At 51.4% G+C, this 19,013-nt stretch overlaps 1 protein-coding gene and 1 long non-coding RNA gene across 2 annotated transcripts in view; both read right to left on the bottom strand.

The window, feature by feature from the left end:
- Positions 1-138: 138 nt before the first annotated feature.
- LOC144673793 (uncharacterized) lies at positions 139-4,760 on the bottom strand. The gene is made up of 3 exons (XR_013574423.1): positions 4,668-4,760; positions 2,250-2,308; positions 139-365 (listed from the first exon to the last, which is right to left on the bottom strand). It is a non-coding gene; the product is annotated as an uncharacterized LOC144673793 (long non-coding RNA).
- Positions 4,761-7,184: 2,424 nt separating this feature from the next.
- The window catches only part of LOC144673791 (cathepsin L-like), a 36,204-nt gene continuing 24,375 nt past the window's right edge, over positions 7,185-19,013 (bottom strand). The window contains exons 2-8 of the mRNA XM_078535452.1: positions 14,644-14,793; positions 12,577-12,637; positions 11,924-12,034; positions 9,173-9,339; positions 7,815-7,911; positions 7,612-7,692; positions 7,185-7,237 (exon numbers count right to left, since the gene is read on the bottom strand). Coding sequence (XP_078391578.1) covers positions 7,185-7,237; positions 7,612-7,692; positions 7,815-7,911; positions 9,173-9,339; positions 11,924-12,034; positions 12,577-12,637; positions 14,644-14,745 — 672 coding nt within the window. The 5' untranslated portion in view covers positions 14,746-14,793. The remainder of the gene's footprint in view (positions 7,238-7,611; positions 7,693-7,814; positions 7,912-9,172; positions 9,340-11,923; positions 12,035-12,576; positions 12,638-14,643; positions 14,794-19,013) is intronic.

Below are 19,013 nucleotides of genomic sequence, written 5' to 3'. Positions count from 1 at the left end.
CCTTGCGACTTGTACATGAATCGGGCGTTTAGAGAGTGCCTGATACTGGTGTAACATCTGGTACTGAGCGGGTCAGGGAATGGTACTGGAATTGGGAAGTGCGATTGGCATCGCCAAGGGGCGGGGGATGTTGGGGGTTGGGGGGTGGGGGTGGGGGTGGGGGTGGGGGTCTAGGACGATCCCCTTTTGAGCACCGAAGCTGCGTTAAGCTGCGAATCTGAGCTCCCTCCTTCTGAAGGGCTGCGTGCGGTGGAACTGCCCGTGTCTCTCCGTGCGATTTGCCAGCTCTTCTAATTTAAGACAGCGGTGGCGGGGAACCTGCTGACTCCGCAAGCGTTCTCTCCGCGGTAGATACGGAAGTATCCCTGTGGGATAAATGGTGGGAAAAAAAAAATGAAGTTGTTTTACCCACATGGGAGTGGAGAGATCCCCCATTGGTGAATGGGCAATGATCTGTTCATATATATTGTATATATACCGGAACGGAGAGAGAGACACGTGAGGGGAGAAAGATACAGAGGGAGAGGAAGAGAGACAGGGAGAGGGAGTGACAGAGAGAGAGAGAGAGAGAGGGGTTTGGGAGGGGGAGAGAGAGTGAGAACACTATAATCTTACTCTCATTGGCCAGGATTTCAATGGACCCCGTCCATCCCATTGGCCAGAATTCCAACGATCCAATCCCTTCCCAACGACTCTTATTGGATAGATTCTAATGGAACAATCCCTTTTCCCTTTTTCCCCCTGTGTTTTGGGATCCAGTCAGCGGGATTCCCAAAGACCTATGGGGTTGTTCATAGTGGCACCGTGACCAACTGTGCTCCCATCATCGGAGCCACACACAAATCAACGGGAACGATCCCAATCTCTCACTCGGAACCACATCGCCATCCAAGTCAGTGCTGGTGGCCCTGCGAGTAGTCACTGCTTTGCCCCCCTCCAACTCCACCCCACCACAGCGTGGGCTGTCTCCTTGGAAACCAGAACGCTCCTCGATAACCCGGCAAAATTTCCCCAGATTGCAGGGAAGTAAATTTGCAGGGGGAAAGCGGATAAATCAGTGGGGCCAATTGGATAGCTCCCTCAGAGCTGACACAGGCACAATAACGCTCTGCAAAAATTAATCCCGGTCAAAAAGAAGGTCTCAATGAGAAGGATGAACCACCTGCGGTTAACAAAGATGGTCGAGGAGAGCCTTGGAGCATTAGGAGCAAAAGATGGCGGGCTACACAGTGAGTGAGTTCTGTACGCCATGGGGACGAGGTGATGGGGGTACTCTGACAGAGCCCATTGACTTTCGGTTCATCTAGGATGAGTTTTTGGCTAAAATGGTTAGATTACAAGGACAGGACGCACAGATTAGGCTTGTATACCCTCGCGTGTAGAAGATTAATGGGCGATCTGAATTTTAAAGGCTGTGTAGGAACAGAGAGACTTAAACCTTTGAAGATGGCAGGACAAGTTGTTGACGCTGTTAAGGGCATTATTGTGGACTCTTATATCAAACTCTTCGCTGGAGCATTGTGTTCCACTCCGGGCACCGCACTTTAGGAAGGACGTTAAGGCCCTGGGGGAGGGTACGGAGGGAGATTTACCCGAGTGGGACCAGGGATGAGGGGACTTCAGTTAATGTGGGGAGACTGGAGAAGCCGGGGTTGTTCTCCTTAGAGCAGAGAAGGTTAAGGGGGAGATTTAATCGAGGCGTTTAACATCATGAGGGGGTTTGGACAGAGTAAATCAAGAGAAAGTGTTCCCAGCGGCAGGAGGGTCGGGATCCAGGGGGACGCAATTGTGGTTAATCGGCAAAAGAACCTGAGGGTGGGAGATGAGGAGAATTTTTTTTACACAGCGAGTGGTTAAGGCGCTGCCTGAAAGGGCGGCGGAAGCAGATTTAATAGGGACTTACTAAAGGGGATTAGATAAATACATGAAGGGGAAAACTTTGCAGAGGTGTAGTGGAAAGAGCAGGAGGAGTGGGGCTAATTGGAAAGCTCCTTCAAAGAGGCGGCACAGGTACGATGGGCTGAATGGCCTCCTTCTGTGCTTCATATGATTCTATCTAATTGAGGTTTTTAAGATGAGTAGCCATTTCAAAACTGAGGCAGGTACATTTTTGTTGGGAAAGGGGATTAAGGGTGACGGAACCAAGGATGGAGTTAAGTTAAAGATGTGCTATGAGGAAAATGAATTGTGGAACAGGTTGGAGGGGCAGAATGGCCTCCTCCTTGTCTAATGACTTGGGAAACACTTACCTTCTCTCCCCATCCTTTACCCCAGCTGTTCTTGATGACCCAGTATGGTTTACCTTGTGCTGTAGAAATAAAAGAGCAACACAGAGTGAGTGAAGCACATCTAATTTCTTTGAATTAATACCGTGCTGTCAAATCCTTCGACAGCACCTTCCAAACCCACGACCACTACCACCTAGAAGGACAAGGGCAGCAGACACATGGGGAACACCACCACCTGCAAGTTCCCCTCCGAGCCACTCACCATATATCGGTCGATCCTTCGCTGTTGCTGGGTCAGAGTGTATCCCTCACTCACCTCTGAATCAGAGGGTTGTGGGTTTGAGCATCTCCCCAGACAGCTGACCACTAAATCCAGCTTGGTCATCTGAGGGCCAGTACTTAGGGAGTGCTGCACTGTCAAAGGGCCAGTACTGAGGGAGTGCTGCACTGTCAGAGGGCCAGTACTGAGGGAGTGCTGCACTGTCAGAGGGCCAGTACTGAGGGAGCGCCGCACTGTCAGAGGGCCAGGACTGAGGGAGCGCCGCACTGTCAGAGGGCCAGGACTGAGGGAGCGCCGCACTGTCAGAGGGCCAGGACTGAGGGAGTGCCTCACTGTCAGAGGGCCAGGACTGAGGGAGCGCCGCACTGTCGGAGGGCCAGGACTGAGGGAGCGCCGCACTGTTGGAGGGGCAGTACTGAGGGAGCGCCGCACTGTCAGGGGGCCAGGACTGAGGGAGCGCCGCACTGTCAGAGGGCCAGGACTGAGGGAGCGCCGCACTGTCGGAGGGGCAGGACTGAGGGAGCGCCGCACTGTCGGAGGGGCAGGACTGAGGGAGCGCCGCAGTGTCGGAGGGGCAGGACTGAGGGAGCGCCGCACTGTCGGAGGGGCAGGACTGAGGGAGCGCCGCACTGTCGGAGGGGCAGGACTGAGGGAGCGCCGCACTGTCGGAGGGTCAGTACTGAGATTATCGAGGAAAATAAAAGCCCATGGCACAGTGGATGACATATCAGAATGGATAGAAGACTGGCTAGGTAACGGGAAACAGGGGGTAGATATAAATGGCAAGGTGTAATGAGTGGTGTGTCACAGGGATCAGTGCTGGGGCCTCAACTTTTTACAATTGATACAAATGACTTGGATGAAGGGATTGAAGTTATGGTTGCAAAATTTGCTGCGGACTCAAAGACAGGTAAGAGAGTAAGATATGAAAAGGAGACAAAGAGGTTATAACGTGCCATAAATAGGTTAAGTGAGTGGGCAAAGACCTGGCAAATGGAGTATAATGTGGGAAAATGTGAAATTGTTCATTTTGGCAGGAAGAATAAAAGAGAGGCATATTATCTAAATGCTGAGAGATTGCAGAGCTCTGAGATGCAGAGGGATCTGGGTGTCCTAGTGCATGAATCTCAAAAGGTTAGTGTGCAGGTACAGCAGGTAATTAGGGAAGCGAATAGAATGTCATCATTTATTGTGCTGGGAATTGATTACAAAAGTAGGGAGGTTATGCTTCAGTTGTATAGGGCATTGTTGGAGTACTGTGCACAGTATTGGCCTCCTTACCTAAGGAAGGATGTAAATGCATTGGAAGCAGTTCAGAGAAGGTTTACCAGACTAATACCTGGAGTAGGTGGGTTGTCTCATGAGAAAAGGTTGGACAGGCTAGGCTTGTATCCATTGGAGTATAGAAGAGTAAGAGGCGACCTGATTGAAACCTTTAAGATCCTGAGGGGGTCTTGACAGGGTGGATGTGGAGAGGATGTTTCCCCTTGTGGGAGAATCTAAACTAGGGGTCACTGTTTAAAAATAAGAGGTCGCCCATTTAAGACTGAGGTGAGGAGAATTTTTCTCTCAGAGGGTCGTGAGTCTTTGGAACTCTCTTCCTCAACGGGCGGTGGAAGCAGAGCCTGAATATTTTTAAGGCAGAGGTAGATGGATTCCTGCGAAGCAAGGGGGTGAAAGGTTATCGGGAGTCGGCGGGAATGTGGGGCTGAGGTTACAATCAGATCAGCCACAATCTCTTTAAATGGCGGAGCAGGCTCGAGGGGCCGAGTGGCCTCACTCCTGTTCCTAATTCATACATTCGTAAGTTAGCACCGAGGGAGCGCTGCACTGTCGGAGGGTCAGCACCGAGGGAGCGCTGCACTGTCGGAGGGTCAGCACCGAGGGAGCGCTGCACTGTCGGAGGGTCAGCACCGAGGGAGCGCTGCACTGTCGGAGGGTCAGCACCGAGGGAGCGCTGCACTGTCGGAGGTGCCGTATTTCAGATGAGACATTAAACCAAGTTCCCTTCTGCCCTCTCAGATGGATGTAAAAGATCCTACGGCCTCTATTGGAAGAGGAGTGGGCGGATGTTCTCCACGGTTTCCTGGGGCCAATATTTATCCCTCAACATCAGTAAGAAACTGGAAAAGCTTCGGACGTTACAGGGCATCGCTTACCTACTCCGTAGCCTGTAATGAGCGCCACATGGTTCAATTGGTTACAGCTGCAACAACCAACGCGAGGTCGAAGTATCCCTTTCGTGTACACCTGAAGAGAAACAAACAGTGAATGAGATGAGCTGCTGTTGCATTCACTGAGGAGTGGATTTCCGAATGGCCCTTTCATGGGATGTGGCTGTCCCTGGCAACATCTGGCATTTAGTTGTCCAGTCCTAATTGCCCTTGAGGGCATGTTGGCAGGCCGTCTTCTTGAACCACCGCAGCCCATGCAGTTCAACCTTTCCGTAGCAGTTTGGGTACAACCGAGGGGCTTTGCTCAGCCATTTCCCCGAGGGCAGTTAAGAGTCAATCCCCCCCACACCCTATTGGTGTGGGGCTGGAGTCATGTGTAGGCCAGACCAGTGCCCCTGGGCCTTTGGGTTGCTAGTCCAGTGACATTACCACTACACCAACATCGCCTTGTCATGTATTCTTGTGTGGAGGCGTGATAGGATATTGTTATTTATGCTTCATCTTTCTCACAATCCCAGGGACTGGCAAGACTGAAGCCCCACCGCTTATTACTCTTGGTTTGAACGCCACCCTCTGCAACCTCCTGCCACCAGCAGCCCCCTTCCCCTGCTATGGGATTCACCTGCTTATAGCTCAGGTGCAGAGCACTTATCATACAAAAGTTGCTCCCCCAGCATCTCAGATCCCAGTCTTCAGCCAATTCAATTCACTCCACGTGATATCAGGAAATGGCTGAAGGCACTGGATACTGCCAAGTTCTATGGGCCCTGACAATATTCCCGCAAAACTATTGAGTGCCTGTGTTCCAGAACTTGCTGCGCCCCTAGCCAAGCTGTTCCAATACATCTGCAACACTGGTGAGGTGAGAGTGACTGCCCTTGACATCAAGGCCGCATTTGACCGAGTGTGGCATCGAGGAGAACCGGCAAAACTGGAGTCAATGGGAATTAAGGGGGAAAACTCTCCCCTGGTTGGAGTTGAGATCGCTCCCAGCTGGAGGGCAGCAGGCCAGAGAGAGGGAACCAGCCCACCGGCTGGCATGCTTAACCGCTGTTGTGCCCAGTTAGTGGTGACGTGGCACTGGGGGAGCCAGGGAAATGTGCCCATAAAGGAAGGATGGGCAGGAGTGGACAGAGAGTCTTACCTTCAAGGCGCTTGCATTGATGGTGACTACGATTGGGCCTCTATTAGCGATCCATCTTTGCATTTCTGAAACAGAATTTGAGAGAGTGTCAAGAAAAGGCCGAGGTGAGACCATTCAGCCCATCTACCACCCCTCATCCGTGTTGAGAGCTGTGGGATCGTGCTGTGCGCAAACACGGCCTCTGCGTTTCCTACGTCACAACGGTGACCACGCTCCGAATGTCCCTCCTTGACTGTAAAGCGCGTTGGGCTGGGGGTGGGTTGGGGTGAGGGGGGTGTGCAGCGTTGGAGGAGAGCAGGGTGGGGGGGGGTGGCGGGTGGGGGGGGGGCGACTTGAGGCTTTGAAAGGCGCTATAGAAATGCGGGCCTTCAGTCTCGGCTTCTCCTCTCAGGTCAGTTGCCTCTTACCGGGCTGCAAATGGTGGGGGGGGGGTGGGGGGTGGGGGGTGGGTGGTGGGGTGGGGTGGTGGGGGGTGGTAGGGGGTCAGGGGTCAGGGTCGTGGTGTAGGGGGTCAGGGGTCAGGGTCGTGGTGTAGGGGGTCAGGGGTCAGGGTCGTGGTGTAGAGGGTCAGGGGCGTGGTGTAGGGGGTCAGGGGTCAGGGGCGTGGTGTAGGGGGTCAGGGGCGTGGTGTAGGGGGTCAGGGGTCAGGGGCGTGGTGTAGGGGGTCAGGGGTCAGGGGCGTGGCGATGAGGAATCTACTTGCGCCTCCCCTTTCTGCCAAAACTTTGATCTGTCTTGACCGGCAACTCACCAACTTCATGTGATTGGATGAAATGATATGTCCGAACTTTCGTAACGACTTTGGTGCGTTTGAAATGGCAGGAGCTCTGCTGTACGGCTTTATACCTGTAGTCGTGTGAACACATTATTCCCCCTGTTGATAAAAGGAGCAGAGCTTTGCTTTAAAATGAGGATAGGCTTCAGCCCAATGACACACATGTTGGCTAGTGTTTAAATCCCTCCCTTCATCCCCTCCCTATCTCCATAACCTCCTCCAGCCCCCACAACCCTCCGAGGTCCCTGCCCTCCTCCAACACTTCAACTCTCACATTTTAATCTCACCACCATTGGGCAGCCGTGCCTCCAGCTGCCTGGGGTGGAGGGGGGTGGCGGGGGGCTTATGCTCTGGAAGTCCCTCCCTAAACCTCTCCGCCTCTCTCTCTTTCTCTCACCTCTTTTAAGACGCTTCTTAAAACTGACCTCTTTGACCCTCGTTTGGTCACCTGACCCTAGGATCTCCTTATGTTCTCACCGGGCCAAAATTTCATTTCATGGTCTCTCTGTGAAGCGCCTTGGGACTGTCCACTATGTTAAAGGCACTATGTGAATGCAAGTTGTTGTTGTTGACCACCACCTTCTCAAGAGCGACGTGGGATGGGCACGAAATGCCCGCCTTGCCCAGTGACAGCTCCTCAGAATCAACAGGGAAAAGCGAGAAAGAGTCCAGAGTTTGCTGGGGCAATAAGGGTGGGGTTCGTGGCAGTAATTACACATTAAATGCACTGCAGTAAAGTTAGGGCTGGTGCTTAACGGCGTAAGGAACCTTTTTAAGGAGGGGCATTATGTTCCTGCACTGCCGCTCAACCTCTCCGGTCCAGAAAGGGAACAATTTAGACTGGGGCGTCTTATTCCCTCAGTTTGCGAATTGTTTTTGGAGGCCGTTTTTAAGTTGAAAAATTGACATTTCTTCTTGTCCCTCCTCCTGTCTGTATCTTTCGTTCTCTCCCTCGTAATCCAACCTTCCTCTCCTCCCTTGATTTCCCTTTCTGCGCCCAATTTCCTTACCTAAGCGGCAAATGGAGTTGAAAGCGTTGAACGGGTAACCTCCTTGGCAGCCCTTGTCCCAGTGGTCACAATCCATCAGCTCTGAAATCAATTAAGGACACGTTCAGACTCCAACCACGATGAGGAACAGCAAAGAAACAGGGGCAAACAGAATTCAAGAACAATAGTAGAGGCCTGAGGCCAGGGAAACTAACTCCCATTACCTTGCTCTGACAGTGTCCTCAGTATCTTTGTTTTTATGTACACCAGCGTCTCAATATTGGCCACAGACCCAAAAGCCCAGCTGCTTGCACACCGTCTCTGCAGGCCAAGGAGAGATCATTAGTTGTTGGTTTGTTTGGCGAGTGGATTGCTATTCACCACCTCCTGACGACGCCTGCAAGGCCCCTAGAGCTCGACAAGGCACTGAGGTCTCGCGGCACTCCCACCTTTTCGCCCTCCGCCACTCCTCACCAGCCCCGAGTCCCTCCGAGATCACTGTGCCCTCCCCGCCCCACCCCCCCCCCTCCCCAACGCAACGACCCTCACGCCTTTTAATCGCTCCACGAATGGCGGCCTAGCCTTCAGCTCCCTCGCGCCCTGAGCTCTGGAACTCTCTCCCGAAAGCATGCTCTTCTCTTCATCCCTTAAGGTGCCCCCCAAAACCAAAACCGAACCCGCGGACCCTAATATCGCCTCATGTGGCTTGGGGCCAAAATTCGCCTCGCGCTAGTCCGGTGAAGCACCTGGGGAGGTTTTACTATGTTAAAGGCGCTATGTAAATGCAGCTATTCTGATCGAAGATTGAGGCAGGCATAACCATTAAACGCAAAGTAGGGGAGTGTCAAAAATTTGGCAGAAATTATCAACTTAATTCTTAAATACACAGATGGATTACAAAACAACCAGAGTGGGAAATGAAACAATAAAGGAGGGAGTGTTTGATGGGGACGGTTTAGAGGGAGCTTTACTCTGTATCTAACCCCGTGCTGTACCTGTCCTGGGAGTGTTTGATGGGGACAGTGTGGAGGGAGCTTTACTCTGTATCTAACCCTGTGCTGTACCTGTCCGGGGAGTGTTTGATAGGGACAGTGTAGAGGGAGCTTTACTCTATATCTAACCCGGTGCTGTACCTGCCCTGGGAGTGTTTGATCGGGTCAGTGTAGAGGGAGCTTTACTCTGTATCTAACCCTGTGCTGTACCTACCCTGGGAGTGTTTGATGGGGACAGTGTAGAGGGAGCTTTACTCTGTATCTAACCCCGTGCTGTACCTGTCCTGGGAGTGTTTGATGGGGACAGTGTAGAGGGAGCTTTACTCTGTACCTAACCCTGTGCTGTACCTGTCCTGGGAGTGTTTGATGGGGACAGTGTAGAGGGAGCTTTACTCTGTATCTAACCCCGTGCTGTACCTGCCCTGGGAGTGTTTGATCGGGTCAGTGTAGAGGGAGCTTTACTCTGTATCTAACCCCGTGCTGTACCTGTCCTTGGAGTGTTTGATCGGGTCAGTGTAGAGGGAGCTTTACTCTGTATCTAACCCCGTGCTGTACTTGTCCTGGTAGTTTTGGATGGGCACCGAGTATACCTGATCTTTCACACAGGTCACTGCTCCCTTGGTCCTCCAATCAAAGCATTTGGGAATAGACACGTTTGTCAGTGGCTCCGCGACCTCTGCTGAAAGCATCTCCTCTGGCCAAGTGTCGTTGTTATTACTGATCACTGGGTTGAGGTAAAAACTACCAAATTCTTCATCTGTGAAAAGAAAAGCAATTGAAGCAACTGTGCAACCAGTCTCCAGACAGCTCATTGTGCCAGGCAGGAGTGAAGCTCATGTCTCCAGGGCTGGGGAGAAGCTGAACGATACATGGGGAGCAGTTCAGTTAATGCGGAGAGACTGGAGAAGCCGGGAATGTTCTCCTGAGAGCAGGGAAGGTTAAGGGGGGGATTTAATCGAGGTGTGCATAATCATGAGGGGTTTGGATCGAGTAAATATGGAGAAACTGTTCCCAGTGGCAGGGAGGGTCGGTAACCAGAGGGGACACAGATTGAAGAGAATCGGTTAAAGAACCAGAGGTGGGGGAGATGAGGAGAATATTTTATCTACACAGCGAGTTGTTGTGACCTGGAAGGCGCTGCCTGAAAGGGCGGCGGAAGCAGATTCAATAGGAACTTTCCAAAGGGAAATTGGATAAATACTTGAAGGAGAAAAATTTGCGGGGATACGGGGAAAGAGCGGGATGGTGGTTTGGGGGAGGACAGGACTAATTGGATACTCTTTTGAAGGACCAGTACAGAGGTGATGGGCTGAATGGCCTCCTGTGCTATTAAAATGCCCCAATCTCCAACATCGGGTCTTTCACGTTAGTGCTATGTTAGGACCGGGGCTGCAGTTTTGGAGGAGCTGTAGTTTACCCAGGGTGGTGGATGATGTACCTCTCTGAGATCTCCCCATCTCCCCCTCTTCCCCACCTCAGCAGCATCTGCTCTGGGTTTGGGAGATGGGCTGCTCGCCGCAGACACAGACCGACTCCCAAGATCCCTTCCCCCATCCCTTTCAGCTGCTTCGTCGTCACCTGCAGCCCCTGCTGGAGCTGGTCAGCAGGGGAACGGTGGGGTTAGGGGGTCATGTCACTGGGCCTGGAACCCAGACCGGACTAATGGTCTTGGAGGCAGGTTCAAATCCCCACATGGCTGCTGGTGGAGTTTAAATTGGAGGAATTCATCAAATCTGGAATCTCAGTAATAATAACGTTCATCGATTGTTGTAAAAACTCATCTGCCTCAGTGATGCCCCTTTAGGGAAGGAAATCTGCTGTCCTTACCCGGTCTGGGCCTACACATGACTCCAGACCCACAGCGATGTGGTTGTCTCTTACCTGCCCCCTGGAATGGCCGAGTGAGACACTCAGTTATTCCAAACGGCGACAGGAGAGTTGAACAAGGACACTGAAGGCAATAATCTACACAACACAAAATACAGGGGTCCAAGGAGGCTGCTCACACCCACTGAACAAGGGCATTTAGGGATGGGCAATAAATGCTGACCTCGCCAGCGACACCCACATCCCGTGAAAGAATAAAGGAAGGCAAAAAAGCCTCAGTTCCATAAATGGAAGCTGTGAACAGCTGCCTGTACAGCGGGGACTGGTGTCTGTGACGAAGAATTAGTTGGAACCTGACCTGCATTTGGCTCCTTTGCTGCTGAGCTCAGTGGGGTAGCGCAGCCAACTTGACGTTAGAAGGATGTGGGTTCGAGTCCCACAACAGAGACTCGCACCCACTACCAGGTCGGCACTCCCAGTGCCAGTACTGAGGGAGTGCTGCGCTGTCGGAGGGTCAGTACTGAGGGAGTGCTGCGCTGTCAGAGGGTCAGTACTGAGGGAGTGCTGCACCGTCGGAGGGTCAGTACTGAGTGAGTGCTGCACTGTCGGAGGGTCAGTACTGAGGGAGTGCTGCACTGTCGGAGGGTCAGTACTGAGGGAGTGCTGCACTGTCGGAGGGTCAGTACTGAGGGAGTTGCTGCACTGTCAGAGGGTCGTTACTGAGGGATCTCTGCATTGTTGGAGGGTCAGGACTGAGGGAGTGCTGCTCACCACCACCTTCAAGGGGTAATTAGGGATGGGCAATAAATGCTGGGCCAGCCAGCGAAGCCCACACCCCATTAAGGAATTGTTAAAAGGTCTTTCTCGTGTTGAAACCGGTGTGAGATTTTATCATGTGGTTACGCTGCAGTCGGTGCCTCTCACACTGTGAGATTGTTACTGTCCTCTCCCGGCAGGGGAGGGATAGGACTGAGGGACATTCCCACGGATATGGGACAATCCCAATGACCCCCCGTTCAAGGGGAGAGAATTCCTGCTTTTTCACATCAAGTGTGAACGGCTGAGATGGAAATTATGGAAATATTCAGGATTAAATTGGACGGTGGGGGGGTTGATGGGACAAGGGGATGTCGGGTTAGTGTAACAGGGGGGCTCAGTGTGATTAGAACGATTTGCTTGGCTGGGCAGTAAATGCCAACACAGAGTGGATGGGCTGAATGGCCTAGTGTCCATATTGTAACATTGATGTGTATCTCTATTTATAACCTTTTCTCTTCAGGGAATGTCTCTCCGCTCCATACGGAAGACCGGACTGTTGTACGTTAGTTGGCTTCTCAGCCAATATAGCCCATCGCCAGTCTAGGCTGGGCCTCTGAACACAGGCTGGTAACCCCATCCCAGTCGGCGTGCCCCAGTATCACACACGGCGCTGGCCTCACCCAGCATGGCACCTGGGGCAGAGAACCCTCCACAAAAGCCCCCCCGCCGTCCTCCCCTGCCAGTCGCTCGCTTACCTGACATGTCGCTGAACTTGGTGATTCCGTAGATGGCAGTGCCTATGTCCTGCTCCTGCATCCGTTTGGCTGTCTTGAGATTTTCCACGAAGATCTGGAACCTTTTCTCCTCTTTAACCGAGCAAAATTCAAGAGAAAACGTGTCAGCGTTGGACAGGGCCGGATTCACTTGACGGTTTGGCCGGAACCGTGAGGGGCACCATCGGGATCTGGTTGTGCACCTCACCCTCTACCCTCCACTTTGATTTCATGATCCTCCCCGCCCACTGTTGCCCTGCTCCCTCCCCTGAGGGAATGTCGGGAGTGGGGTATTCTTAGAGACTCACAACCGCCCTCCAACTCCCCATTCCGACGCTCCGCGATGTGGGAGCCCTGGCTGTCAGGGACCAAGGGGGTAACGTCAAGCTGAGCGAGGCCCAGTGGCCTTTCCCAGTGCACATTCCGACTCTCCCCGGCAGGGATCCCGAATTGGGGGTGGGGACAAACGCTGGGTGATTTTTGAAGCTCCCTATCCCAGGCTCAGTCAGGCCTGCAATGGCTGCCGCTGTCTCGGATTGTCTGGGATCAGTTCATTCAGCGGAGGAGAGGGATCAGACTTCGGCCTTCCTGGGCAATGGGGACAGACGACCGAATAGTGTGGACACGTCTCTTACCTTCCGCCTGGTCATAGTCCTTCTTGTACTGCACTTTAAAGTCCTCGAACTTGGACCGCAGCTGCGATTGGAGGAATAGAATAAAATACAATCAGTTTACAGTCAGAGAATCTGCCCTTCCCCTCGTTTGGAAGCGACTGTAAATTTCCTGTCCAGTCCCCTCGGGTTATTTTCTGTTAACCTGGTGATGGGTGTTTGATATTCAGGGGAGATCAGACTATTTGACGGGTGCTGGGTTACTAGATGAGAGAGAGAGGGCTAAAATTAACAAGCGTCAAGCTAGCACGGTCTGGCGGGCCGAATGGCCTGTTTCCGTTCTGTACCTACCCTTAGCAAGAGCGCGGCCCGAGGCATCTAAAAAAAACGAGGGGGCCGCATTCGACTAGCGCCTCTCACCGTCTCGAGGGCGTCGCTTAACGGAGAGTGACGCACTCCGTGAAATCTGGGCGCCGTCGCCAGGGCGGGAGACGTGGCGGCCCAGCCGGGCACAGCAAGATCCCGCAGGCCTGCAAGGTGAGAAGGGAACGGCGGGCGTCTCCTCGGGTGACATAGGTGGAGGGGCTTACAGCGAAACAGTGCCGCTGACGGAGAGCGGAAAAGTTTCCTTCCGGGGTCTCGCCTCGAAGATCCTCTGCGCCCCAGAGCCAGCGGAACTTTTCCCCGACGGAGAGAGCGGGGAGATCTCACCGGGAAAAGGCAGTCAGTGGAGGATAGTAATCTGTTGCTAAAAACGCTCATGAAATCGAGCCCGCACCCACCCCTACGACCTCATCAACGGTGTGGTCTATGGGAGCGATTGGTGAGGGAAAACCACACAATGGCCTCCAATTCCGGACTAGTGCCATCACAGGATGTGGCCTAGTTACTGCTGCTCTCCCAGTTGTGGCCTTGGGGTCTATTTCGTTGAAAGGCTTTATGAGTAGGGGTGGGGAGCATGGAGTATAAAAGCAAGGAGGCTATGTTGGGACTGTTTTCTTCAGAGAAGGGAAGGTTGAGAGGAGTTTTGATAGAGGGTTCTTGTTGGAAGAACCACACCTTCCCGAATTGGATTTTTCGGTTAAAAATTTGGAGGATGTTGCATTGTTTGGACCTTTGTATGCTGACCTGGAGATTTTTTTTTTTACAAATAGCTCATAAGTTCACCTATGGGTTGCGAAAAATATTCATTCTTCAAGAAATCACCGGACCAGTGCGCTACCTGAAAGTGGGAAGATCTCTTTGATTTGATCTGCAATCGCTTTAACGGACGGAGGTGGGGGTGAAAATAACTGAAAAAAGGCACAGGCTAGTGACTTGCTGGAAATCACACGACAGAGGCAAGCTTCAAGCTTTTGAGACTGATGTTTTCGAACTGAGTCTTTTTTGAGGGAATAAGCCAAGAAGGAAGGCTATTCTAACATACTATCTCTGCCTTGCCTGAAATTCTGTGTGTGGTTATCCACCTGTAGCCAGAAAACCCTCATCAGAGTGTGATTTGTCTGCACTTGGAAACCTGCAAAGCTGGGTCAGAGAATTGATAATTTTTTACATGCCGAAGCTCCATTAGTGAGAAAGTCCAGACATCTACTAGACCAGCAGCCTGTCTTCACACGAGGGAGCTCCAGATTGACGGCATCCTTTATCCTTTTCTTATATAGCTCTTTTTTTCTAACTGCCCATGCTGTAACCCATTCTGAGATCTCTCACACCCACCGGAGGGGGCTGACAGGGCAAGCGGATTGGCCCTTGCTGCATTCCCGTTAAGGGGTGCCTGGCTAGGCCGAAGCCTGGCTTTCCTGGCTTGGCAACCGGGCCTGAAGCAGGCATTAGGCCTCTAAATTAAGGCCCCTAAATTTCATATGCTAAGGGCATGAGGCCGGTTGAAGGTGTGGGCGCCGCAAATTGATTTCTTGGCCTTTACCAAAATTGCCAGCGTGCCCTTCATGCCCATAACTAATCGTAGAGTCATTACAGGGCCCAGGGAGGCTCTCTGGCCTGTCGGGTCCTTATCACCTTTTCCACCCCCTCCCCTCCGGGCTGTTTAGCGCCCTTTCTCGAATTTCCTGTTGGGTCAGTGCGAACACTTACTTCAGATTCATCTTCGATATCAATGTCATCCTCCTCAACATCAGTCTCCGCGTGCAGGAGGCTGAAGGAGAGGGCGAGGCAGATTACAGCCACTCGGAACATCGTATGAGGGGATGTGAGGTTCACACCAAGGCAACGTAAGAGGAAAACCTGGCAGGGGAAGAGGAAACAGAAGATATCTTAGTAAACGCAGAGACCCGGCCTCCTGCAGCGAGATCAGGCCCAATTTAAGATTCTTGAATTCTCAAAGGTTCCACTGTGATGTGACTCAGTGGATCTCACACTCTGACTCTCGCTCCCGCTCTCTCTCTCTCTCTCTCTCTCTCTCTCTCTCCCTGACTCAGTGAGCCGTGGAAGGTCACATTCCAGAGACTTGAGTCCAAAATCGAGGCTGGCACATCCAGGGCAGTCCTGAGAGTGCCCTGCAGGGACAGTAGTGAAGGCGTGCTGTGAAACGGTCAGTACTGAGGGAGTGCTGCACTGCACGAAGGTTAGGACTGAGGGAATGCTGCACTGTCGGAATGTCAGTAACCGAAGGCTCAGGTACTGGCCCTTCGACAGTGCAGCACTCCCTCAGTACTGATGCTCCAACAGTGCAGCACTCCCTCAATACTGACACTCCGAAGGTGCAGCACTCCCTCAGCACTGACCCTCTGACAGTGCAATCTTCCCTCAGTACTGACCATCCAACAATGCAGCACTCCCTCAGTACTGACCCTCCGACTGCAGCACTCCCTCAGTACTGACCTTCTAACAGTGCAGCACTCCCTCAGTACTGACCCTCTGACAGTGCAGTACTCCCTCAGTACTGACCCTCCGACAGTGCAGCACTCCCTCAGTACTGACCCTCCGACAGTGCAGCACTCCCTCAGTACTGACCTTCCGACAGTGCAGCACTCCCTCAGTACTGACCTTCTGACAGTGCAGCACTCCCTCAGTACTGACCTTCTGACAGTGCAGCACTCCCTCAGTACTGACCTTCCGACAGTGCAGCACTCCCTCAGTACTGACCCTCCGACAGTGCAGCAGTCCCTCAGTACTGACCTTCTGACAGTGCAGCACTCCCTCAGTACTGACCCTCCGACAGTGCAGCACTCTCTCAGTACTGACACTCCGACAGTGCAGCACTCCCTCAGTACTGACCTTCTGACAGTGCCATAGGGCATCAAGTCATTCCCCACCCGCCTGCCCCGTGTTGGTCACTTACCCACTCGGTCCGTCAGTCAGATACCGGCAGCTGGAACTGACTGGGTCCTTTATACTTTAATGAGGACACTCCTCCTCCATCCCTCACCATCCCCTTCAGCCCCGTGACCAATAGGGAACTGAAGCCACAGACGGTGATCAAATCATCGAACACCCAATAAAAAACAGGCATTGTCTTTCCAAATTGGCTTCATCATTTCAATAAGAAAAAGGTGCAAACTCCTTCCTCATTTTTTAATCTATCATCTCTCGGTGCTCCTGTGATTGTGACACTCTTTCCCCTCAGAAACCCCACAATGGAAGCCAGTGGAAGTTAAATTTTAATCCTTTACCAGCAACTTTACCTCCGATAAGCCCAGGATCGCCAAAGACAAACTAACAATTCACTCTATAAAAGATGGAACCTGCATTTCTATAGCGCCTTTCACTCCTCAGCACATCCCAAAGAGCTTCACAGCCAATGAGGAACTTTTTTGAAATGTAGTCACTGATGTCACAAAGGAAACGTGGCAGCCATTTTTCACAGAGCAAGATCCCACAGTCCGCAATGTGTTAATGAGCTGGAGGTTGGTCGATGGATAAATATTGTTCATAACCTAAGCGAGAATTCCTCAGTGTTTCCATGAAGCCAAGACTGTGGATCATTCACAATCTTCAGAGGGGGTAGGAGGGAATATGACTTAAAGTCTCATCTGAAGTTAGCATCTCCAACAGTGCAGCACTCCCTCAGTACTGACCCTCCGACAGTGCAGCACTCCCTCAGTACTAACCCTCCAACAGTGCAGCACTCCTCAGTACTGACCCTCCGACAGTGCAGCGCTTCCTAAGTACTGACCCTCCGACAGTGCAGCACTCCCTCAGTACTGACCCTCCGACAGTGCGGCGCTCCCTCAGTACTGACCCTCCGACAGTGCGGCGCTCCCTCAGTACTGACCCTCCGACAGTGCAGCGCTCCCTCAGTACTGACCCTCCGACAGTGCGGCACTCTCTCTGTACTGACCCTCCGACAGTGCAGCACTCCCTCAGTACTGACCCTCCGACAGTGCGGCGCTCCCTCAGTACTGACCCTCCGACAGTGCAGCGCTCTCTCAGTACTGACCCTCCGACAGTGCGGCACTCTCTCAGTACTGACCCTCCGACAGTGCGGCACTCCCTCAGTACTGCCACTGCAAGTGAATGCCCTGTTTGTGCGGCTCACATCTCTGAAGGAGGAACACATGACCTTCTGATACAGAGGCGAGGCACAGGGAGGGCGAGAGGGAGTGATACCAATAGACACCGCAAACATAATTATCAGGAATTAATCAGAAAACCCATGATGGAGCATTTGGACAGGAAGTGTAGGAAGCTAAGAAAAAGTGGTGGGGTTGCTCTGTTAATTAAGGGTGGCATAAGGGAGTACCATAGTGAGAGATGGCATGTTCATTCATAATTGAAGATTTAGCACCAGTTGGGTAGAGATGAGAAATATTAAAGGTAAAAAGTTACTTGTGGGAGTTGTTTATGTCTCCCCTAATAGTTATTACGCTGTGGGATGGGGTATACAGGAAGAAATGATGGGGACTTGTGAAAAAGGCGTGGCAATAATCATGGGTGATTTTAATCTACGTATGGATTGGAGAAATCAGATTGTAATGGGAACCTGGAAGATGAGTTCATGGGATAATTTCTGTCAGTTTTTTAGAGCAACACATTCTAGAGCCAACCAGAGAGCAGGCTATCCTTGACCTGGTAATATGCAATGAGACAGGATTAATTAATGACCTCATAGTAAAGGCACCCCTAGATAGCAGTAACCATAACAGGATTGAATTTTGCATTCACTTTGAGGGAGAGAGGCGTGGGTCTTACACTAGTGTTTTAAACTTAAATAAGGGCAATTATCAGGGTATGAAGGCGGAGTTGGCTGAATAAAACTGGGAAATTAGGTTAAGGGATAGGTCAGTAGAGATGCAGTTGCAGACAGATGAGGAGATGTTTCATAATGCTGAGCAAAGATACATTCCAGTGAGAAGAAAAGACTCTAAGGGAAGGCTGTACCATCTGTGGCTAACTAAGGAAACTCAAGATAGTTTCAAATTGAGAGAAAAAGCATATAATTCTGTGAACACTAGTGGAAGGTCAGAAGGTTGGACAGAATATTAAAAAGAAACAAAGAATGACTACAAATATGAAGTTGAAAGCTATGGGAGAAAGCTATTTAGAAATATAAAAACAGATAGTAAGAGTTTCTACAAGTATTTAAAATAGAAAAGGGTAAGTAGAGTGAGAGTTTGTCCACTGGGGGCTGAGAATGGGGAATTAATAATGTAAAGTAAGGAAATGGTGGATGAACTGAACAGATATTTTGCATCTGTCTTCACTGTAGGGGATACAAATAACATCCCAGAAATACGTGCGCATCAAGAGGTGAAAGGGCAGAATGTAAAATAATTACAATCACCAAGGAAAGGGCATTCAGAAGATTATTAGAACTAAAAGCTGACAAGCCCCCAGGTCCCAATGGACTTCATCCTAGGTTCTTAAAAGAAGCGGCTGCTGAGATACATTGGATTTGATTTTCCAATAGTCCCTAGATTCTGGGAAGGTCCCATCAGTTTGAAGAATAGCAAATTGCGCTTCACCATTCAAGAAAGAAGGTTGACGGAAAGCAGCAAACTAGAGGCCAACCTAACATCGGTCAGAGGGAAAATGCTGGTATCTATTATTAAGGAGGCCATAGCAGGGCACTTAGAAAATCTCAATGCGATCAGGCAGAGTCTACATGGTTTTGTGAAAGGGAAATCTTGCTGGACTAATTCATCAGAGCTCCTTGAGGAAGTAACATGGATAAAGGGCAGCTTGTAGATATACTTGGGTTTACGGAAGGCATTTGACAGGGTGCCATGTCAAAGGTTACGAGGTAAAATAAGAGCTCAGGGAGTAGGGCGTAACATATTAGCATGGGTAGAGGATTGGTTAGCCAACAGGAAACAAGGAGAAGGCAGAAATGAGTCATACTGGTTGGCAAGGTGCAACAAGTGGAGCGCCACTGGGGTCAGTGTTGGAGCCTCAACCATTTACAATCTAAAGCAATGATTTGGATGAAGGAGCCGAATGTATGGTTTGCTGGTGACAAAGAGCTAAGTAGAAAAGTAGGTCGTGATGAGGACGTAAGGAGTCTG

Source organism: Cetorhinus maximus, unplaced genomic scaffold (genome assembly GCF_964194155.1).
Source record: "Cetorhinus maximus unplaced genomic scaffold, sCetMax3.hap1.1 HAP1_SCAFFOLD_468, whole genome shotgun sequence".
In the NCBI taxonomy this organism is placed as follows: domain Eukaryota; kingdom Metazoa; phylum Chordata; class Chondrichthyes; order Lamniformes; family Cetorhinidae; genus Cetorhinus; species Cetorhinus maximus.
The sequence above is the reverse complement of the archived record's forward strand: the minus strand, read 5'-3'. Positions and strand labels throughout refer to the sequence as shown.